This window comes from Podarcis bocagei, assembly GCF_964188305.1.
Source record: "Podarcis bocagei genome assembly, chromosome: 5".
In the NCBI taxonomy this organism is placed as follows: Eukaryota; Metazoa; Chordata; class Lepidosauria; order Squamata; family Lacertidae; genus Podarcis; species Podarcis bocagei.
The window spans coordinates 33,659,427-33,677,322 of NC_138129.1; the positions used below are offsets into that span (position 1 = coordinate 33,659,427).

Sequence of the window (17,896 nt, forward strand, 5' to 3'; positions counted from 1 at the left end):
TAGTGTGTACTGTTTGTGTTTATAAAAACTGTGAAAAACTAATAAAATTTTTATAAAAATAAATAAATAAATAATGTTTTCAGCCCCATTTAATGTGTAAGAGTCCCCCCCTCTAATTTTGTTTGATATGCGTTTTGTTGTAGCTCTTATAAATATTAATTAATACATTAAAAATATATATTAATTTTTTAATCGCTTTTTAAATTTTTAAATTTTGTAACTTACATTTTATATTTTGAGTAAGTCCACCATGTGACAAATGATATTAAGGTCCTAGTCCAACGCTTTAACCACTTCTAGCCCATAGCTCATTATCAGGCATGAAGGCAATCAGTAGCAAGCAACATTCCTATAGGTGGCAGTGCAGTCTCTTGAACCTAAAGATAAATGCAACTGAATTTAAGGAAATGCTTATTTAACTTAAAAAAACAAATAAAGTTATTAGCCAAAAAGTAAACTACAAGTCAGATGCTCTACATGCACTTGCACTAGTCTGATCACAGGGTTGATGATTAGGGCAGTTTTCATTTTAGCTACAGGAAATTTGTCATGAACAACTCTTTGACGGTTTAAACATACAAGTTGCACAGTCTCTCTGTTGCCATGCAAGGGCCAGAGAAGGAGTTTGAAGTAAAATTTGTCACTTGCCTTAATCCCTTTGTGTATACATCCTTACCAAATTTGGACTTCAGAAAAAAGGTGTGAAAACATTTTTCTTTCTTTCTCCTCTCCCCCCTCCCAGTTCACAAGGAGACTTCACATTCCCAGAAATTAAGATGATACAAGATGGGATATTAATCAGTTAGGGGACATGTTTGTCTGTCTGTTAGACTAAATCTTAAAAGCAAGCATGCAACATTCCATCACACTTAGGGTAAAGAAACAGGAACCAGGATATGGTTATGCAGGAAGGAGCATGGTTTATATACAGTATGTGTGGTGTCACCATGGAGGAAATGTAAAGCACTGCATTTGAGTGGGGAGGGAAGATTAGAGCACCAACATTCTGCTGGAGAAGAGAAGGGATTCAAGGGAATAGTTCAGGGGAGAAAGCCAAGGGTGGTGGTGGGAGTGCCAGAGAGATGCAACAAAAGGGCAGGGGATAAAGAGAATGAGAACCAGAACGTATTGGATGGGCATAAAGAAGAGAGTCCTGGTAAGAGTTCTAGGTTGTGTTGAGGGCAGGATAGAGCTGAATTGAAGGGATGGGGAGAATGATGGAGGATGGAGCTAAAATCTCTCCCTTCCCCCCATGACATTTCACAGTCATTTGCTAGCTGGCAAAACACAGGGCATTTTTAATTTAGATCCATAACATCACAGATCTAGCTGCATCAACAACTATTCCAGGGATGTTTCTGCAGTTGCCGTTATATGCAATCAAGAAAAGAGACTTAGCATTTCAAAAGGATTCTAAAAAGTCTCAAAATACCTGCTACTCCTAGATTTGTCAAGGCTGGATGCAAGCTTTTCCTGTGCCATGGATTCCTCAAAATGGTATTGGGAAAACAGTTACAGGAACACGAGAAGAGCCTTACAGGATCAGAACAAAGGCCTGCTAGTCCTTTAATGCTGTATATGGTTTAGGATGCAGGTATTTGAAGTATTAGAAGGTGAAGCTTACTAAATGGCATTGAACAGAAGTTTTAGTGGTAAAGAATGTATTGTTCATTGCCATCACCATTGCAAGGTGCCTTCACATAGATTTGTGGTTGGTCAGATTTGTCCTGGGTTTCCCCCCGTTTGTGTTCATGTTGCCTTCCCAACTGACTCATCACTACCAGCTAGTGAGGTGACGTGTGTGAGTAACCATGTCTTCAGCATGAGAGACTCCAGATTTTAGAGATCCACTACAGGAGCCTTCTTCCCAGTGTTCTAGATCAGGCATGTACAACAGGTTGATCGTGATCTACTGGTCAATCGTGGGGGTGTCCCAGTTTTTTTATACTGGGAGTAGATCGCAGTCTCTTGAGAGTTGGATATGCCTGTTCTAGATAACAATTCATATCATTCCTGACCATTGGTTGCTCTGGCTGGGGCTGTTTAGAGTTGGAGTCCAACAACACCTGGAGGGCACCAGGTTGGGAAAGGCTGTTTTCACAGAACTTCCAGCCATGTTAGCTAGTAATTCCTCCAGAGTTATCAGAAAATGATCAAGATCCATCAAAATCCAGTGTTTTATTTATCAATACCTTGATGGGAAACCACTGGAAATGTAATGAAAGCTGCTTGGGTCTTTCCAAGAAAGATGATAAAATTATGTATTAAGTTTTAGTGACAGGCCATTCATGGGATGGCTCATGAATTTTGGAAACTGGTTGCAGTGCATATAGTCCAGTTCTAGCAGACTATTATATCTTCCTGTTTCTGTTAATGGAGCTTGCTACTATAATTCTTCTCTAAAAGCACTATTATTAATAACTGGCATAATGCCTGTCATGATGATTGGTGTGTGCTTTCGAAGGAATTGTATACTGCATACTTTCTACATGTGTGCCTTGTGGGCAACAATTCACTTGTATAAGAAATGCACATGAATACCATTGGAGAAGGGGCTGAAAATGTACCCTGCTTCTCAGTGGCGTGCAGTGAATTCTTTTCATAGGGGGCAGTTAGGGCCAGAGGCCCCAGTATGTGAGGCCGATTCAGGAGGTCGATGTCCTGATGCCCCACGTGTGGGCATCACACCTCCCTCCTTAATCTGGGCAGAAGCTTCCTGGGCTTTGGAAAGGAAGCACCAGGCCTCTGACAGGATGCTGGAGCCCTGCTGCCTCATTCCCAAAGCTGGGCAGGCTTTGAGAAGGTGGCTGGAGGGCTCTGCACCTCATCTGAGCATCACACCTCCCTCTCTAAGCCGGGCAGAAGCTTCCTGGACTTTGGGAAGGTGGCACTAGGCTTTAATAGTCTAATATACCAAGAACATTTAACCTAGTCCCCCTAGTTCATTGACCACTGACCCAGTTGAGAAGCAAGTCTGCTCCTGTATCTAGCCCAGCGCCTTCGTTTATATAGTTTCTTTCTGGATTCTGTTTCTTGGTCACTCTAAAAATATGCTGGAATGTTGTGAATTGGGTTTTCTGCATATGCAGATGATGAAATCTTAGACTAATTTCTACTCTTGAAAGTCAGGAATATTAAAATTAACATGAAGCTTATTGGATCCTTTCCCATTAACTTGTCTGAATCCTCTTACAGACTGCCACATCTAATATGCATGTATTAAAGCTAGGCCTCTAGTGTCTCAGTGAAAAATCAACATGCACACAGGAATTTTTATCCTACTACTACAGTATCTTAATTTGTATGCCGAACTATAAAGCAGTGATAATTCAGGATGACTGCATAAATGCTGTTCCCTTGTTTGCATTCTGAAGCTCAGGAAACATAGCGACAGGCCCACTCGGTTCCCTTCAAGCTATTTCAAATGCTTCATCAAGTGGGTGGGTGGGCTCCCGGCACAGTTCTTATTTTGGTTGCCTGTTTTTAACTCTACTTGGTTCAGCCTTGCCCTTTCAGAAGTAATCCCTGCAGCTGTTAGAATTTACCAATTGGAATTTACTTTTGTAAGGCCTCCAGTTTAGAGAAGGGACAATGAGGAAGGGCTGGCTGGCTGGCTGGCTGGCTGGGAAGTGTCTGCTGTTATTTTAATTTCCCTAGCCGCCTTCCTTAACTACCTGCTTTGTTGTGCATATCTTTGTGTTGCCAGGGAGGTTCTACACCCCTAGCACAGACATAATCACAGCAGCTTCTGTAACAAATGAGTCCATGTATGTCCCTGTTTTTGTTATAAAAAGCAAAACAGTAGTTATTGAATACTTTTGTGGGAAACATACTTCACGCTCATTGTGAAGATCGCATTGACGGGCACCTTTGACGTTGCTCCCTGGCTGGGACAACAATACTTTGACTTACTTCCGTTTTTTTAGATGTGTAGCCTGCCTCATACCAAATGCTCAGGGCAAATAACAGTATTTGTGTTTTAAATAGTTCAGATATTGTTACTTGCTAGAATTATTTCTACAAGGCATTGGGTATAGCAGAAAAGGTGAAGAAAATCTATTGAACACAGTGGTAGACAAGTGATAACCTGCCTCACTGCCCTACTTCATCCTGTCTTAGGGTATTTTGAGACAGGTTTAGCCTTTCATTGGTTCTAATTAATGGAAGGCTCATTGGTGTGTGACCCACACCAGTTCCTTAGGGATGCTGCGTGGAGTATGTGTGTATCAGAAGTATCAATAATCTATAAAGAAACATTGGCTAAGAAGTTATCTGATGCTGAATGCATAGATCTTTAGAGGCCCAAGATAAACAAGGAATTCTTCTTTACACAAACACCTTCATGACTGAGATAGTTTGTATTAAAACTATTTTACCCTACCTAAAGACCCCCCAAGCTTAGGACTCTTGGAAGCTTAAATTATTTCAGGAAAAGTCCAAAATGGAAGCAAAAGCTAATCTGAAAGGAAACAGTAAGAAGTGCCTGCAAATTTCTTTGTTGTATTTAGTTTTATGATGTCTGAGTTCTACTGCTAAAAAAGTAGATGCCCACATTGCTTATTTTTAAAGAGGGTATTCTGAATTTTGCTGGATATGGGAGAAAAACAAAACAAAAAACTGTATATCTGCACTACTGTGATTCACATATGGCAGCAGCTGGCATGTAAGTCTCAAGCTGTTTTCTGTCCAGAAGATACACTTGATTGCTGGCATGTTGCACAGCTTTACCTGCTGTTTCTACTTTCTTTAATTGGTACCAAGGGGAGTAGGTGAGAATCTCTTACCCAGGGGAGAACTTCTGGTGGAACCAGTATAGCCTTATTAGAATGCATTGGGGTGGCAGTTTTGATATTGGCTTTGCAGATACATAAGCTGGCTGGGTGACAGATTAGTTTGAATATCATTTATTATACAGTGGTACCTTGGGTTACAAAGGCTTTGGGTTACAAACACTTCGGGTTACAAACTCCACTAATCTGGAAATAGTACCTCGGGTTGCAAACTTTGCCCAAGGATGAGAACGGAAATCGTGCGGCAGCAGGAGGCCCCATTAGCGAAAGCGCGCCTCAGGTTAAAAATGGTTTTGGGTTAAGAACGGACCTCCGGAATGAATTAAGTTTGTAACCCGAGGTACCACTGTATTTCAAAGTACTGTAATTCACTAAACAGAGCCTTTGCTTACCTTTGAAGTGTCACAAAAAAACCCCAAGGAGTCCCAGAATGAAAAGTTGTAATACTTTTCTGTTGTTGTTAATTCTGATGGTTGTTTTGATGACTTTCATCCTCTTTTGTGTGACAGCCCATTTTTGGTAATACAAGGGGATCCTCTTGGGTGAGAGGGAGGGAGAGAGAAAGGTTGTTTTCTGCTGCTCCAGAGAAGCGGACACGGAGCAATGGATCCAAACTACAAGAAAGAAGATTCCACCTAAACATTAGGAAGAACTTCCTGACAGTAAGAGCTGTTCGACAGTGGAATTTGCTGCCAAGGAGTGTGGTGGAGTCTCCTACTTTGGAGGTCTTTAAGCAGAGGCTTGACAACCATATGTCAGGAGTGCTCTGATGGTGTTTCCTGCTTGGCAGGGGGTTGGACTCGATGGCCCTTGTGGTCTCTTCCAACTCTATGATTCTATGATTCTATGTGATGCAACCATGTTTTTTCATGCAGATACTTCTTTTTCTTCATAAAAAAGCTAACTTAAAGCTGGGGAATCTGAGGAAACCTGGCTCCGCATGATTGTAAAAATGTGATTGCTTTGCAGGAATTTGCAACACTGACTAGGGAACTCAATGCATGCCGAGAGCAGCTGTTGGAAAGGGAAGAGGAAATATCTGAACTGAAAGCAGAGCGTAATAATACAAGGGTGAGTAGAGAAGCCCAGTTGGCTGCCTGGTTTGAAAGAAACACCCCCTCCACCTTCAAAGGGAGCATTTTTTAAAACAATCAAGCTGTGTATAAATTTTATGAAACAAACACAAATAGATAAAAATACTTGGTTTGACCTAGGCTCAAGGTATGCCAGTTCAAGTTGTCTTGGCTGTGCCAGAGGTATCCAGTTTGCCCTCTCAATAAGGTTTAACAGGATAGAAGGCTTTTTTAATGGAATTTCCCACCCAGTGAATAGAGTTTGATAGGAGACTTGTATTCTTGATTGAATGGGGAGGGTTTAGCATAATCTCTGTAAAATCCAATTTAATTTCTATAGAATGTTGCTGTTTTTTTATTCTTATTCCAGTACAGCTTATGTTTATGCCTGCAGAGACCATTCAGTCCTCTGTCACAACTATCTTTGCCCTACATCTCAACAATCCTGAGCCTCCAGGTGTGCTAAGAAACCTCAACCTGCAGCATCCCCATTACTAGTGTGCAGATTTAAACTTGCCCCTTCTAGGGAAATAGCATTGTGTACACTTCCAGAATTTGCCTGTTACTGGACCATTTCTGCATAGCACCCACCCTTTACTGTTCAGATGCTTTTTCTGGCATGCTCTCGAACTGCTGCAGAAATCAAGTTTTGTGATAGCCCTAGGTCTGGGATTATAAGGAAAGGGCAAATCCTTGACTGGCAAAAAGCCCCTGCTGATTGCTATATTCGACTATTTTTGCCTGCTGAACCCACATCTCACTGCATCACCTTTTTTTTTTTTTTTGGAACAAATGTGAACATCATTGATTAGATTCTTGAAGCAGGTAGGTAGCCGTGTTGGTCTGACACAGTCGATATATATATAATTGTCCAGTAGCACTTTAGAGACCAACTAAGTTTGTTCTTGGAAAAGTGTGCATGCACTCAAAAGCTTATACCAAGTTGGTCTCTTAAGGTGCTACTGGCCTATATATATATATATATATATATATATATGTGTGTGTGTGTGTGTGTGTGTGTGTGTGTACATACACACACACATACACACACACACACACACACACACACACACACACACACACACACACACATTCTTGAAAGAAGAAGTTGGTTATCTGTAAGCCAGTAGGTATTGTATGCATCTACCACATAACATTTATTAATTTAGCTGTAGTAATCCAAGACATGGAATCTTACTCATCGGACACTGGCAGAAATAATGTTTTGTTACATAACAAAGTGATCTATGTAACATATTTTGTATGCTGATATTCTTTAATGACATACATCACACTTGTTCCGAATGTACATCATTAGTTTAGTTTAAAGCAGCTTGCTGCTGATGTTAGCAGGAGATAGCTGTTTTTAAGAGAAATGAAAATGACTTGAGAATGCATTGCTTCCTATGATGTGTACATACATATTTTGGTTCAACTTTTGCTTGTGGTACAACAGGGTGTTTTTTATTATTATTACAAAAACCTGATTATCTGAGGCAAAAGTGACAAGGGAGTCTCTTTCAAAATGCTTTCAGCTCTGAAAAAAAAAGTCATTTGTGTCATCATAGTTTTGTTTGAGCAATGTGTTTATGAGTGCTTTTTGTTAGAGATCCTGGCAAAGTTATTTCAAGTCATGCTCATGGCAGGAATTGCCTGCTAGTAAAACTTGGCTACTTTTTTTTGGTTACACTCTAATATTTGTTTTTGCTATACTCTGAAATCAACAAGAGGACAGATAAAGCCTTTTCTTACCTCACATTGACTTTGAATGAGAAATGTCTAGAGCTGTTCCTTGCCTTGCAGCTTTTGTTAGAGCACCTGGAGTGCCTGGTCTCAAGACACGAACGCTCCCTGAGGATGACTGTGGTGAAGCGGCAAGCTCAGTCTCCATCTGGTGTCTCCAGTGAAGTTGAAGTTCTAAAAGCATTGAAATCTTTGTTTGAACATCATAAAGCATTGGATGAGAAGGTAAGGTTGTTTTGGGAAGTGACGGCATAGCTAGAGCAAAACCAGCTATTTATAACCCACAACCTTTAAGTTACTGGTCTCTAATGGCCCAAAGTATTGCTTTTGGTCAGCGCTATCCTGCAGATCTCCCATCAACTTTCTGGTTATGAGTAATTTCCAGCCTGAGCCAATCATTTGCCCTTTGAAGAATGGTCTCAAAAATTACTGCTTTGCATCCTAGAAATATGTTAGCAGGATTGAATCTGTGCCAATGCTCCTTTGAAGGAATATTCTGGCCTTCCACTCTCCCAACCCCAGTTCTGCTCTTCACCCAGTGATATTGCTATATGGTGTTAGTGTAGTAGCTCTTCCAAGTCAGGCAGATCTTTGCTGAGATCCTTTTACGTTTATTCTAATTGGCAGGTTAACTCAAGATTCCAGGCTTTTGCCCGCTTCATCATACCTAGTGTTTCTTGTTGCTTGCAAATCTAGCTGAGATGCTGGGCTTCTGGAGCCACGTACTGTTCTTTTGTGCCCTTTCTCGTGATGAGGGGAGTGTGGCTTAATTGAATTATCTATGTTATGAACTAGATTTCCTGATGGTTGGGAGCAGGGGTGGTGGTGGTAGGCCACTAAACTGCCTGAAGCATCTCTAAGGGCTGTGTATCAACTCTGCCTTTGAAAATATATTTTTTTCCTTTCAGGTGAGAGAGCGCTTACGGGCAGCACTGGAACGAGTAGCTACACTAGAAGAACAGCTTTCTAGCGCTCACCAACAGGTAATATTGGGTTTCAGATTGTACTGTGGATCTCACTGAGGTGAAATCAAAGAAACTAAGACTGTTGATTACAGAAAAAAAATGTATCTGCAGCACTATGTGACATGTGATCTTTATATTTTTGGTTTCAGTTGTTGGACTTGTGACACAAACTCCTGTATATTTCTCTCTTATTTTCTTTAGACAAGAATCCCTTTTTAAATACTCCTCTAAAGCTATTTTATACTGATATAAGGAATTTTGGTAACATCCAAGGTAAACTTGAAGCGATTGTTATGAGAGATAATTAAAATAATTGTGGAAAGCTACCCAGGCTACATGGGGTTTTGTAAATGGAAAAAAACTAAAAATGTACAGGAAGGGGGAGGAAGGACCAGTTGCTAAGAAGCACACATTGCAGCAGCAAACTTATGTCGAGAGAATATTGCAAAAGGGGGGGGGGGAAAAACCAAAATAATTGCGGTACATAATGTGACTAGGTAGCAGAAAGAAAAAAATATGTTACAAGATTAAAGGTGAAAGGAAGATACAGGATACACCCCTGCATGTCACAGACCTGATCAGCTCATACCTCACGGCTTCTTCTTGAAAAACAATAATTGGAAACATTAAATGTATTCATGCTTTTACAATATTTTGTGGTTGGACCCTTACTTTCCAGGCTGGTCTTACACAAAAAGAAGTCAAATTACCTGTTACAGTGCCAGTTACCTATGCTCCCACACTAAGTTATTGAATCACTTTGCATAGTAAAAATCCTGGCTTTTACAGAACTCTCCTTCATAAGCGTGTGCAATGGCAGCTTCTTAACAGTGACAGCAACAATAGAAGGTGGACAAGAAGCTCTGCATGTTTTGCATTCTTATTTTTCACACTTAAGGAAACCTTAAGTATAAGTGTATATTTAAAATGTATTTTGCAGGTAAGTGCTCTTCAGCAAGGCCCCTCCCAGAGGGAAGCACCTGTAGGAGAAGATGATAAAAGGACTGAGGGAAAAGAATCTGGGCAGAAGCTACTTTGGAAGGTGAGAGCCATCTTTCTTGGAAGTGGAGAGTATCTAATCTAATATTGAAGTACTATGTGTTTACAGCTGTGGGTCATTCAATCAAAGGTACAAAATGGGAACCCTTTGCTGACTGATAAATTTTATCTTCCCTTACTATTTTTAAACTCTGCAATAATAGGCCTGTTGAATAAATGGCCAGTGGCAAGTTACAGCTACCTCAAAATGTCTCCTTTTCAGAAGAGACCAGTGTTACAGTAGCAATCTAGCATCTCTTGCATATTGTTAGAAAGAATAAAAACTGATAGTTCATTTGGTGAGCTAATTTATTGAAATGTCGCTCAGTGGCATTTGTTTGGTACTGTGTTTGACTGGGTAGTGCATATTCCTTGGAAACATAGTTCTTTGTTATATGACTTTCACAGAGACTTCCTAATGGCTCTATACATCCGGATGATGAGGCAAGCCGGACTGTGGAACTGCAGGAACTTCTAGAGAAGCAAAACTTTGAGGTAGCGCAAGCTAAAGAACGAATAGCTGCTTTGGCTGCCAGTGTTGCTGAGCTAGAAGAAGATCTAAGTACAGCCAGGAGGGACCTAATCAAATCAGAAGAAATGAGCGGCAAGTACCAGAGGGACCTAAGAGAGGTGAGACAGTTCTGTTCCAGCAGCATAAACTATGTTATCGAGAGAATCTCTGAAGCAACTTTAAAAGCCATCTTATTTTTTCCAGGTGTAGCAAAAATAAAATAGTCTGAGCATCTGCTTGCAGAAAGTTATTGCTGTTTCTAGCAGTGAGCTTAGTTATTCAGTGTCAAAGTAAAAAAAATCTATCATAACGAGAGATTTGCGACCCTGCCTCCTCTCAGTTTGCCCAGATAATTAATTGGGCTTTCAGTGTTCTAGTAGAATACTTTGGGGTGGGGGGACCAGTTTTTCAGGTGTTCCTTGTGAGTACAGAGGTATCTCGGGTTACATACGCTTCAGGTTACAGATTCCGCTAACCAAGAAATAGTACCTCGGGTTAAGAACTTTGCTTCAGGATGAGAACAGAAATTGTGCGACGGTGGCATCAGGAGGCCCCATTAGCTAAAGTGGTGCTTCAGGTTAAGAACAGTTTCAGGTTAAGAACGGACCTCCGGAACGAATTAAGTACGTAACCTGAGGTACCACTGTACTCTGAAAGTACAATTACCATTTTCCTGCCACTTTCCCTTCCTTGCCAGCTCTCTACTTCATCAAGCCAAAAACCCTGGGGAAGAGAAAGACATGACAGATAGTGGGAGGGTTCTCAACAACACAGGAAAGGCCTTGTGGCTGCAAACGGTGCATAGAGCATTATTTCTTGCAATCATGAGGTTTAACTGGTGGGAGCTTCCACCACCATTTCCCTTGTCCTTCAGGTTATGGTTGTTTTGAGGGGAAAAGACGGATGAGGCTGTTGGACAGGGCGGGAGAGTGGTGGAGGCAAGTGTGAGCCCAACTTTCATTTGGAATCAGCTTAAATGGTTCCAATACAACCTTTCAAAATGGGGCCAGCTTATTAATGCGGAGAGAGTTTGCATTCTGAGCTTCAGTGTAGTACCTCAATAGTCATAACAAGCCCTTCTCATGCTGTGGTTCAGGCAGATTTTTCTATCATCATGAGGGCCATACAACCACAAAGTTCGTGACTTTCTTCATGGCTCATCCTACCAGGCTTTGGCACAGAAAGAAGACATGGAGGAGAGGATCACCACCTTGGAGAAGCGCTATTTGGCAGCCCAAAGAGAAGCCACCTCCATTCATGACCTCAATGATAAACTAGAGAATGAGCTGGCCAATAAAGAGTCTCTCCATCGCCAGGTAACAGGCTTTAATGGCATGCCATCTGAAAAGCCAGCTTCCTTCCTCTGAGTCAAGGGCATGTGTGGCTACAGTCATAGGTACTTCAAGACCCTCCTTTGACTCTCTTGAATATATATATATATAATTTTTAGATGATTTTAAGACTAATCAACTGCAAGTAGGTATCAGCATGGTGTACAGTATAAGGCCAAAAAGGTCATACAACCAAAAGTGCAACCATGAAATGAAAAACAATAAAATACAGTCAAAATACACAAATAAAATGCCTGGGGAAACAGAAACGTTTTCACTTGACACCAATAAGTTTGCACCAGTTGTATCTCTGTGTTGAGGGTGCGACAGTTGGGGTGCCATGACGGAAAAGGCTTAGCTTGGTTGACACACTTGTGTGTAGAAAGTACTTTAATAAGATCTTAAGATACAGGCATGCTATATAGGAAGAAATAGTCAAGCAACCCAGGTTCCAATCCTTTTAAAGTTTTAAAGATAAAAACCAACACATTTATTTGAGGCAAGAAGCAAATAGGCAGCCCAAGTTGTTCTCTTGGAATTGGTGCAATAGCATCCCCTTAGTCAATGCCCATTAACATTCTGGCAGCCACGTTCTACACTAGTTGAAGCTTTGGTCATCTTTAAGGACAGCCCCCATGTACAACTTGTTACAGTAAGCCTGTGAATAACTTACTAGAGTATGGACTACTGTAACCAGACTATTCCTGTCCAGGCACGGATGCAGGCTGAAGCTGTGTTTGTTCACCTCCTTTTTCATGACTGCCATTCTGCATTGTTCTACAGTGTGAGGAGAAAGCACGGCATCTCCAGGAGCTTCTCGAACTGGCAGAGCAGAAACTGCAGCAGACAATGAGGAAAGCTGAGACGCTGCCTGAGGTGGAAGCTGAGCTGGCCCAAAGGATAGCAGCACTCACCAAGGTAAGCACACAACCAGAAGCTGGCTTCAAAGCCCAGGGTACAGAAAGGGTTTAGTGTTTCTCCAGAACTTAGAACTTTCCTGGGATGGAGGAGAAAGATGGAAGAAGGAGGAGCTTTTTAATTCATGTTACAAGTATTACTTTTTCCTTTCTTCTCTGTATTGTCTCTTCTGCAGTAGCTAGCTATCATGAACCACCTCTTTGGATGGTGGCCTCTCCTAAGTAGGGGTTTGTTTGTTTGTTTTTAAATGATGCTCTAGCAGGTCATGCTAGGTTTTTCATAGGTATATTTTAGGCACCCAGAATCTGAAGGCAGGGCTTGCTTCTCAAGAATGACCTAAAGTGCATTCTTTTCAACCAAGAAGCCAAGCACTGCATTGGGCTAGGCAAACTTAGAACAAGGGCTTGAGGTCCATTTACCATTCCTGAGTCTTTAACCTCAGTGATTGCTACCTTTATACAGGCATTAAAAAAATGGGACAGGAGCATAAATCTCTGTTAAACTAATTGTGCAGCTGTTAAATGAAATAGGCATTGTGAGGAGTGATATGGACCAGGAAGTTGCTGTGAAGTTTGTACAGCAAGATTCAGAAGGCCCATATGGCACTTCCTCAAGCTTAGCTTGATGCAAGGTTATTTTAGAGCTGAGCTCAGTAAGAATCTCCAGTGTATTAATGTGCTAGTGCCTGAAAGAGACCTTTCCCAGAATCCCTCAGCTTATGTTTAACACCCACCCAAATATCTCATGAGAACAAATCCACTATGGTTACATTCCTATATTTTTGGGTAGTACTGCACTCTGCCTGATTGCTGTGTCAGTATGTTCTTATGTAAGAACAGGTATCTCTTATCCCCGCTCCCTATCCCAATTCCCAGAGCTTGTAAGAATTGCTCATTCCTTTGGGACCGTCTTGTTCTGTGTAGGCAGAAGAAAGGCATGGCAGTATTGAAGAGCGACTGCGGCAGCTGGAGACTCAGTTGGAGGAGAAGAACCAAGAACTAGCAAGGGTAGGTTGACTTCTGTAGAGTATATAGCACTGCTTTTTATCATTTTTAACACCTTATTTACAGCACTACAGTTTACGTCAGGATCCTGTTGTGGGAGGGAGAAAGATGATTTGGAGTTAGCTTCTACATTTGCTACTAGGATTTCAGTGTTTTTTTCACAAGTGTTGCATCACATGGTTGCTGCAAGTATTTGACTATGCTGTTACAGCCTGCTTCTTTAAGGTTGAGTTTTGATGGCATGGTTAAAGTTGTGACACCCAGGCACACAGGAAACTCCTTTATAATTCAGTTCTGCTTAGTGGAACAATCGTATCACAGATGGTGGTCAGCACTTCTGAATTCAATCCAAGTTCTGAAATAAAATGGGACTTCTTATAATTTCACTCCTACCAAAATCTATTCATCTTCCTTCCTGATAGCCCTATAATGTATACTAACAAAACATTTTGTTTTGGGTTGCCATTTCAAAGTTTTAATACTAATTTCAGTAAGCAGTTTCACAATAGTAAAATAGTTGCAAGGAAAGGGTTTTTTTGTCATTATTGTACACAAGAATAAATCTGTACCACTGAATGATATAAAATCACTTCTTAATTTGCAGTGTAAATAATATTCATAGGAATTGGGCTCCCCACTGGTATAAGCTGATGTAGCGGAACCAATAACAGTTTGGAAAGTGGATTCTCAAATCTTCCAATCAATATGGTGGACATGGTATGCTTGTGAAAACTTTACTACGTTAGGTTGTTAGAAAGAAGGTTATTTTGGAGGAGATTCTTCAGTGATTAGGGCTAATTTTACAGCAATTTCAAGGCAAATCTTCTTTGAATTACTTGGTTGATCATGATTCCCCCCCTCAACTCCCAAACAGGCCCGTCAGAGGGAGAAAATGAATGAGGAACACAACAAGCGGCTGTCTGATACTGTGGATAGACTGCTGAGTGAGTCCAATGAGCGGCTTCAACTTCATTTGAAAGAACGGATGGCAGCCCTTGAAGAGAAGGTATGTATGTATTAGACACCTCATAAAATTAGCTCTATGGGTGTCATACACAATTGGTTTTTTTGCCATGCTATGTTTAAGATTGAAAAGATAATTTTGCTGACAGTCAGGATTTGACTGGAATATCGGGGCCATCCTAAAAAGAAACTGAGATCATAGCTATTCTTGATCAATTAATTCCAACTATTGAGTCAGGCCCAAGATTCATTTTAAAATGAATGTTAGCAAAATACTTTTGCTGTAGAGTAAGCAGTGGTTCCCACTTGGTGGTTGCTGACCCCAAGGGGTCGGCATAACCCATCCAGAGGGTCTGTGACACTACTCATGTGTAACAAAAACTACCATAGAGATAACAAAAATTTCATAAGTAGGGGGTCCATGGGTTGGCTTGGCTTAGCAACTGGAAGCCATAAGTAGAGGATCTTAGAGACTGATTTTGCAGAGAAGGCCTCTTTTGCTGCCTTGGGCTCTGCTGGTCCCTTTGCATCTTCCTTTGGGCTTAGTGTATTCTAACTAATTCTAAGGGATAGAGGATTGCACTGATGACTTCTTGAATGATTTGTTGGTACAATTTAACTGGCTGCTGCAATAAATGTGGAACAAAATTTTGGCTTTTAGGATGCTCTTGTGTGAGATCAAGTCTCAACTACCTACATCTTCATGTATTGGCATCTAAGTATTTGTAGTGGTATCAAAAAGCCAGTGTTCATTGATGATGGATGGGTAATTGGTTGGATGGGGGGCGGCGGAGATTTTTAAAATGTTTTTGTTACTTTACTGTGCCAAATTATTACCTCATGTGCATGGTTTTGAAGGGGCAATCTAGCCTGTACTTTTGAGATAAATACTGCTGTAATGGCAAAGGGTCTATAAATATTTGTTAGTAATTTGGATGGCACAGATATCAATTCACTTCCTACCTCATACCTCAGCTGAACCGTCTTAAGTGTCCCTACCACTTTCTTTTCCTTCTGCTAGTGTGTAGCAATTGTAATATCTATACTGTGTGAAGTTGGATCTTCAGTGGGCCAACTTCAATGAGAATAATCTCCATAAGAATCAATCACTCCTTTCTCTTCTAATTATTATGTACTTAGAATGCAATGATGATCAGCTGCATTGCACATGCCAAAAATGTGATAAAAAGAATGTCATAAAGAAAATAATCTTCGTTTGGTCTAGTTGTCTGTTGAGCTCTGATTGTGTTAGGCCAGGGGCTGCAAACCTTTTTGTACCCACAGGCACATTTAGAATTTTGAGAGTGTTCTGGAGGCACCAGTCAAAACTTGCCTTCTATGGGTGGTGTGGCATAATGCAAAATGGATGCCATGAAGAGTGGCATAACAGAGACAGCCACTCTGGACAACCTTATGCTTATCATAGAAAGTCAGCTCTGTAGTATTGGTTTTGATTGTGGAGTTCACACAATATTTATTTTATATACGCACACGCTGATGCTGTTGCTGTCTAATAGCAACAAGGAGCAATTCTCAGTACTAGGAAAATACTGAAGATAGCAACACCACTCTCATTTCACTGAGTTCACTTCGTAGGTACCTGCACATTTTGCCCCATAACTTTCTGTCCAGGAGGGGTTGATACTTACCTAAAAATGAATAAATAAATAAAAGCTCAGAATGTGGCGCACCTGTCCAGGAGCACCAGCAAAATCGTTTCCAGATGTTACGGTGCCTACAGGTGCTGGGTTGATGACCCCGGTGTTAGTCATTCCATCTCAAAGGGTGGTTTGTTTTTTTAAAATGGCTGTTGTGCTGGATATTCAAACATTAGTGACTTTGACAAGCTCTGCTCAAGGGCTATCAAAAGTATTCCTCTCTGCATTTACAATTCATGGGCCTGATTAGAACACCTATGCATTTTGAATGCTAACTTCAGTTGTCTCAGTTCTCCTGTAACTAGAGTTGTTTAGCTCTTGGGGTGTGACAGGTTCCAAATTGCACAAAAGGGAGCCATAATGGCAGTCAGTGAGGCACAATTGCCTGGCTGAAATCTGCTAGGGAAAGACAGGGTCTTCTTCAGTACAGTACATTTTCAGGGGTGGAATGCATTTTTGAAGCCTACCCATTTTCAGCCCTAGCTCTGCTATGTTGCCATTATGATAGAGACCTGACCAGGGCCGTCTTTAGCAGATGTGGTGCCGGGGTGCAAATATCCGTTCAGCGCCCCCAAATTAACCATGGATAGTGTGTGTGTGAGGGGGTGCGAAGCTGCGCATTGCCAGCCATGGAAGGGGTGTGCAACTCTCCCCCATGCCGCTGCGGGAGAGCAATGGGAGGGATGCTGTGCAGCCACCAGCCATATAGTTAGTGGGGCGCAGCTTCCATCCTAAGCCTCTGCAGGGATCGCTCTCCTCCCGCGGAGGCCTGGGAGGCAGGCTGCACGCCCACCAGCCATATGGTTGACGGGGCGCAGCTGGCGGGCATGCAGGGAAAGGGGAGGCTGCCGGCAAAGCTGCACAGCTCCCCCACTGACTGGGGCGCCCCTGAGAGGCCGGCGCCCTGGCACAACGCACCACTAAGCCGTATGGGAAAGACGGCTCTGGACCTGACTCACACCTCTTCATATTTTTTTAAGGATACACTTATTCTCTTTCTCCCCCCCTCCCCGCATGGAAAAGGGAACAGAGGAAACTCCCATACATGCAGTTAGGTGTATGGTCAGGTAGCACACAAAGCAACCATTTAGACTGAGTTCATCTCCTCTCTGAATTGCAAAAAGATCCACCATGTAGGGATCTGCTCTATGGGAGCCAGCTTTTCTTCCTATCAACAAGGATAGCACTCAGTGCCATTTATAGCAAATTCTTCCTCTGTAGCTAATGAGCCCAGAATTTAGGGCACCAATGGGTCATTACCTCTTCCATTATCTCATTTATACTGGTGCTGAAGAATAATAATAATAGCATTTTGCATGCTCTGCATCCAGGTGTAAGTGATTTTATGTGAGTTTAGGGAGTAATGCTGTGGGCTGAAATCCTAATTGTTTGACCATCTGGGAACCCCTCCTGTTCTACTGGTCTCAAGTTTAGAAACTTGGCATAAAGAACTTTCATTGGCTCAGATTTGTCACTGTCAAATCTAAGTAGCCTTGTAGGTTCCCCAATACCATTTGCCTTTATGAATGCTATTAAAAATATTAAGTGCTTAATTTGTTTTGTAAATTGGCACACTGCTGCCTTTGGAAGTTAATTTTTGGCATCCTCCCTAGAGGCTCATGTGAACTCTTGTGGAGGGATCACTTCTACAATTATCTTTTGGACAATGCAGATGTCTGTTCTGATATATGGCTTTCAATCTCAATACTCAGAGTTCTCCAGAAAGCCACTTGAACAGCTTTACTTAGAGACCTATATCTTTGGTCCCTTGCTAAATGAGCATTCAGCCTGATTGGTTTGTGGAGAGATGAGACAACGTTGGTTTCTTAATGAGTGTTCAGTCTGATTTGTTTGTGGGGAGATTAGATGAATTGCATCAAGAAAGTGTTAACCCACACTTTC

General features: G+C 41.5%; 1 protein-coding gene across 7 annotated transcripts in view; it reads left to right on the forward strand.

The window, feature by feature from the left end:
• Nucleotides 1-17,896, forward strand: part of PPFIA4 (PTPRF interacting protein alpha 4) — a 116,911-nt gene that overhangs the window by 58,594 nt on the left and 40,421 nt on the right. For all 7 annotated transcript variants that reach the window (XM_081194657.1, XM_081194658.1, XM_081194659.1 and 4 more), the window contains 9 exons: nt 5,760-5,861; nt 7,667-7,831; nt 8,515-8,589; nt 9,512-9,613; nt 10,018-10,239; nt 11,290-11,436; nt 12,235-12,369; nt 13,293-13,376; nt 14,248-14,379. In XM_081194657.1, coding sequence (XP_081050783.1) covers nt 5,760-5,861; nt 7,667-7,831; nt 8,515-8,589; nt 9,512-9,613; nt 10,018-10,239; nt 11,290-11,436; nt 12,235-12,369; nt 13,293-13,376; nt 14,248-14,379 — 1,164 coding nt within the window. The remainder of the gene's footprint in view (nt 1-5,759; nt 5,862-7,666; nt 7,832-8,514; nt 8,590-9,511; nt 9,614-10,017; nt 10,240-11,289; nt 11,437-12,234; nt 12,370-13,292; nt 13,377-14,247; nt 14,380-17,896) is intronic.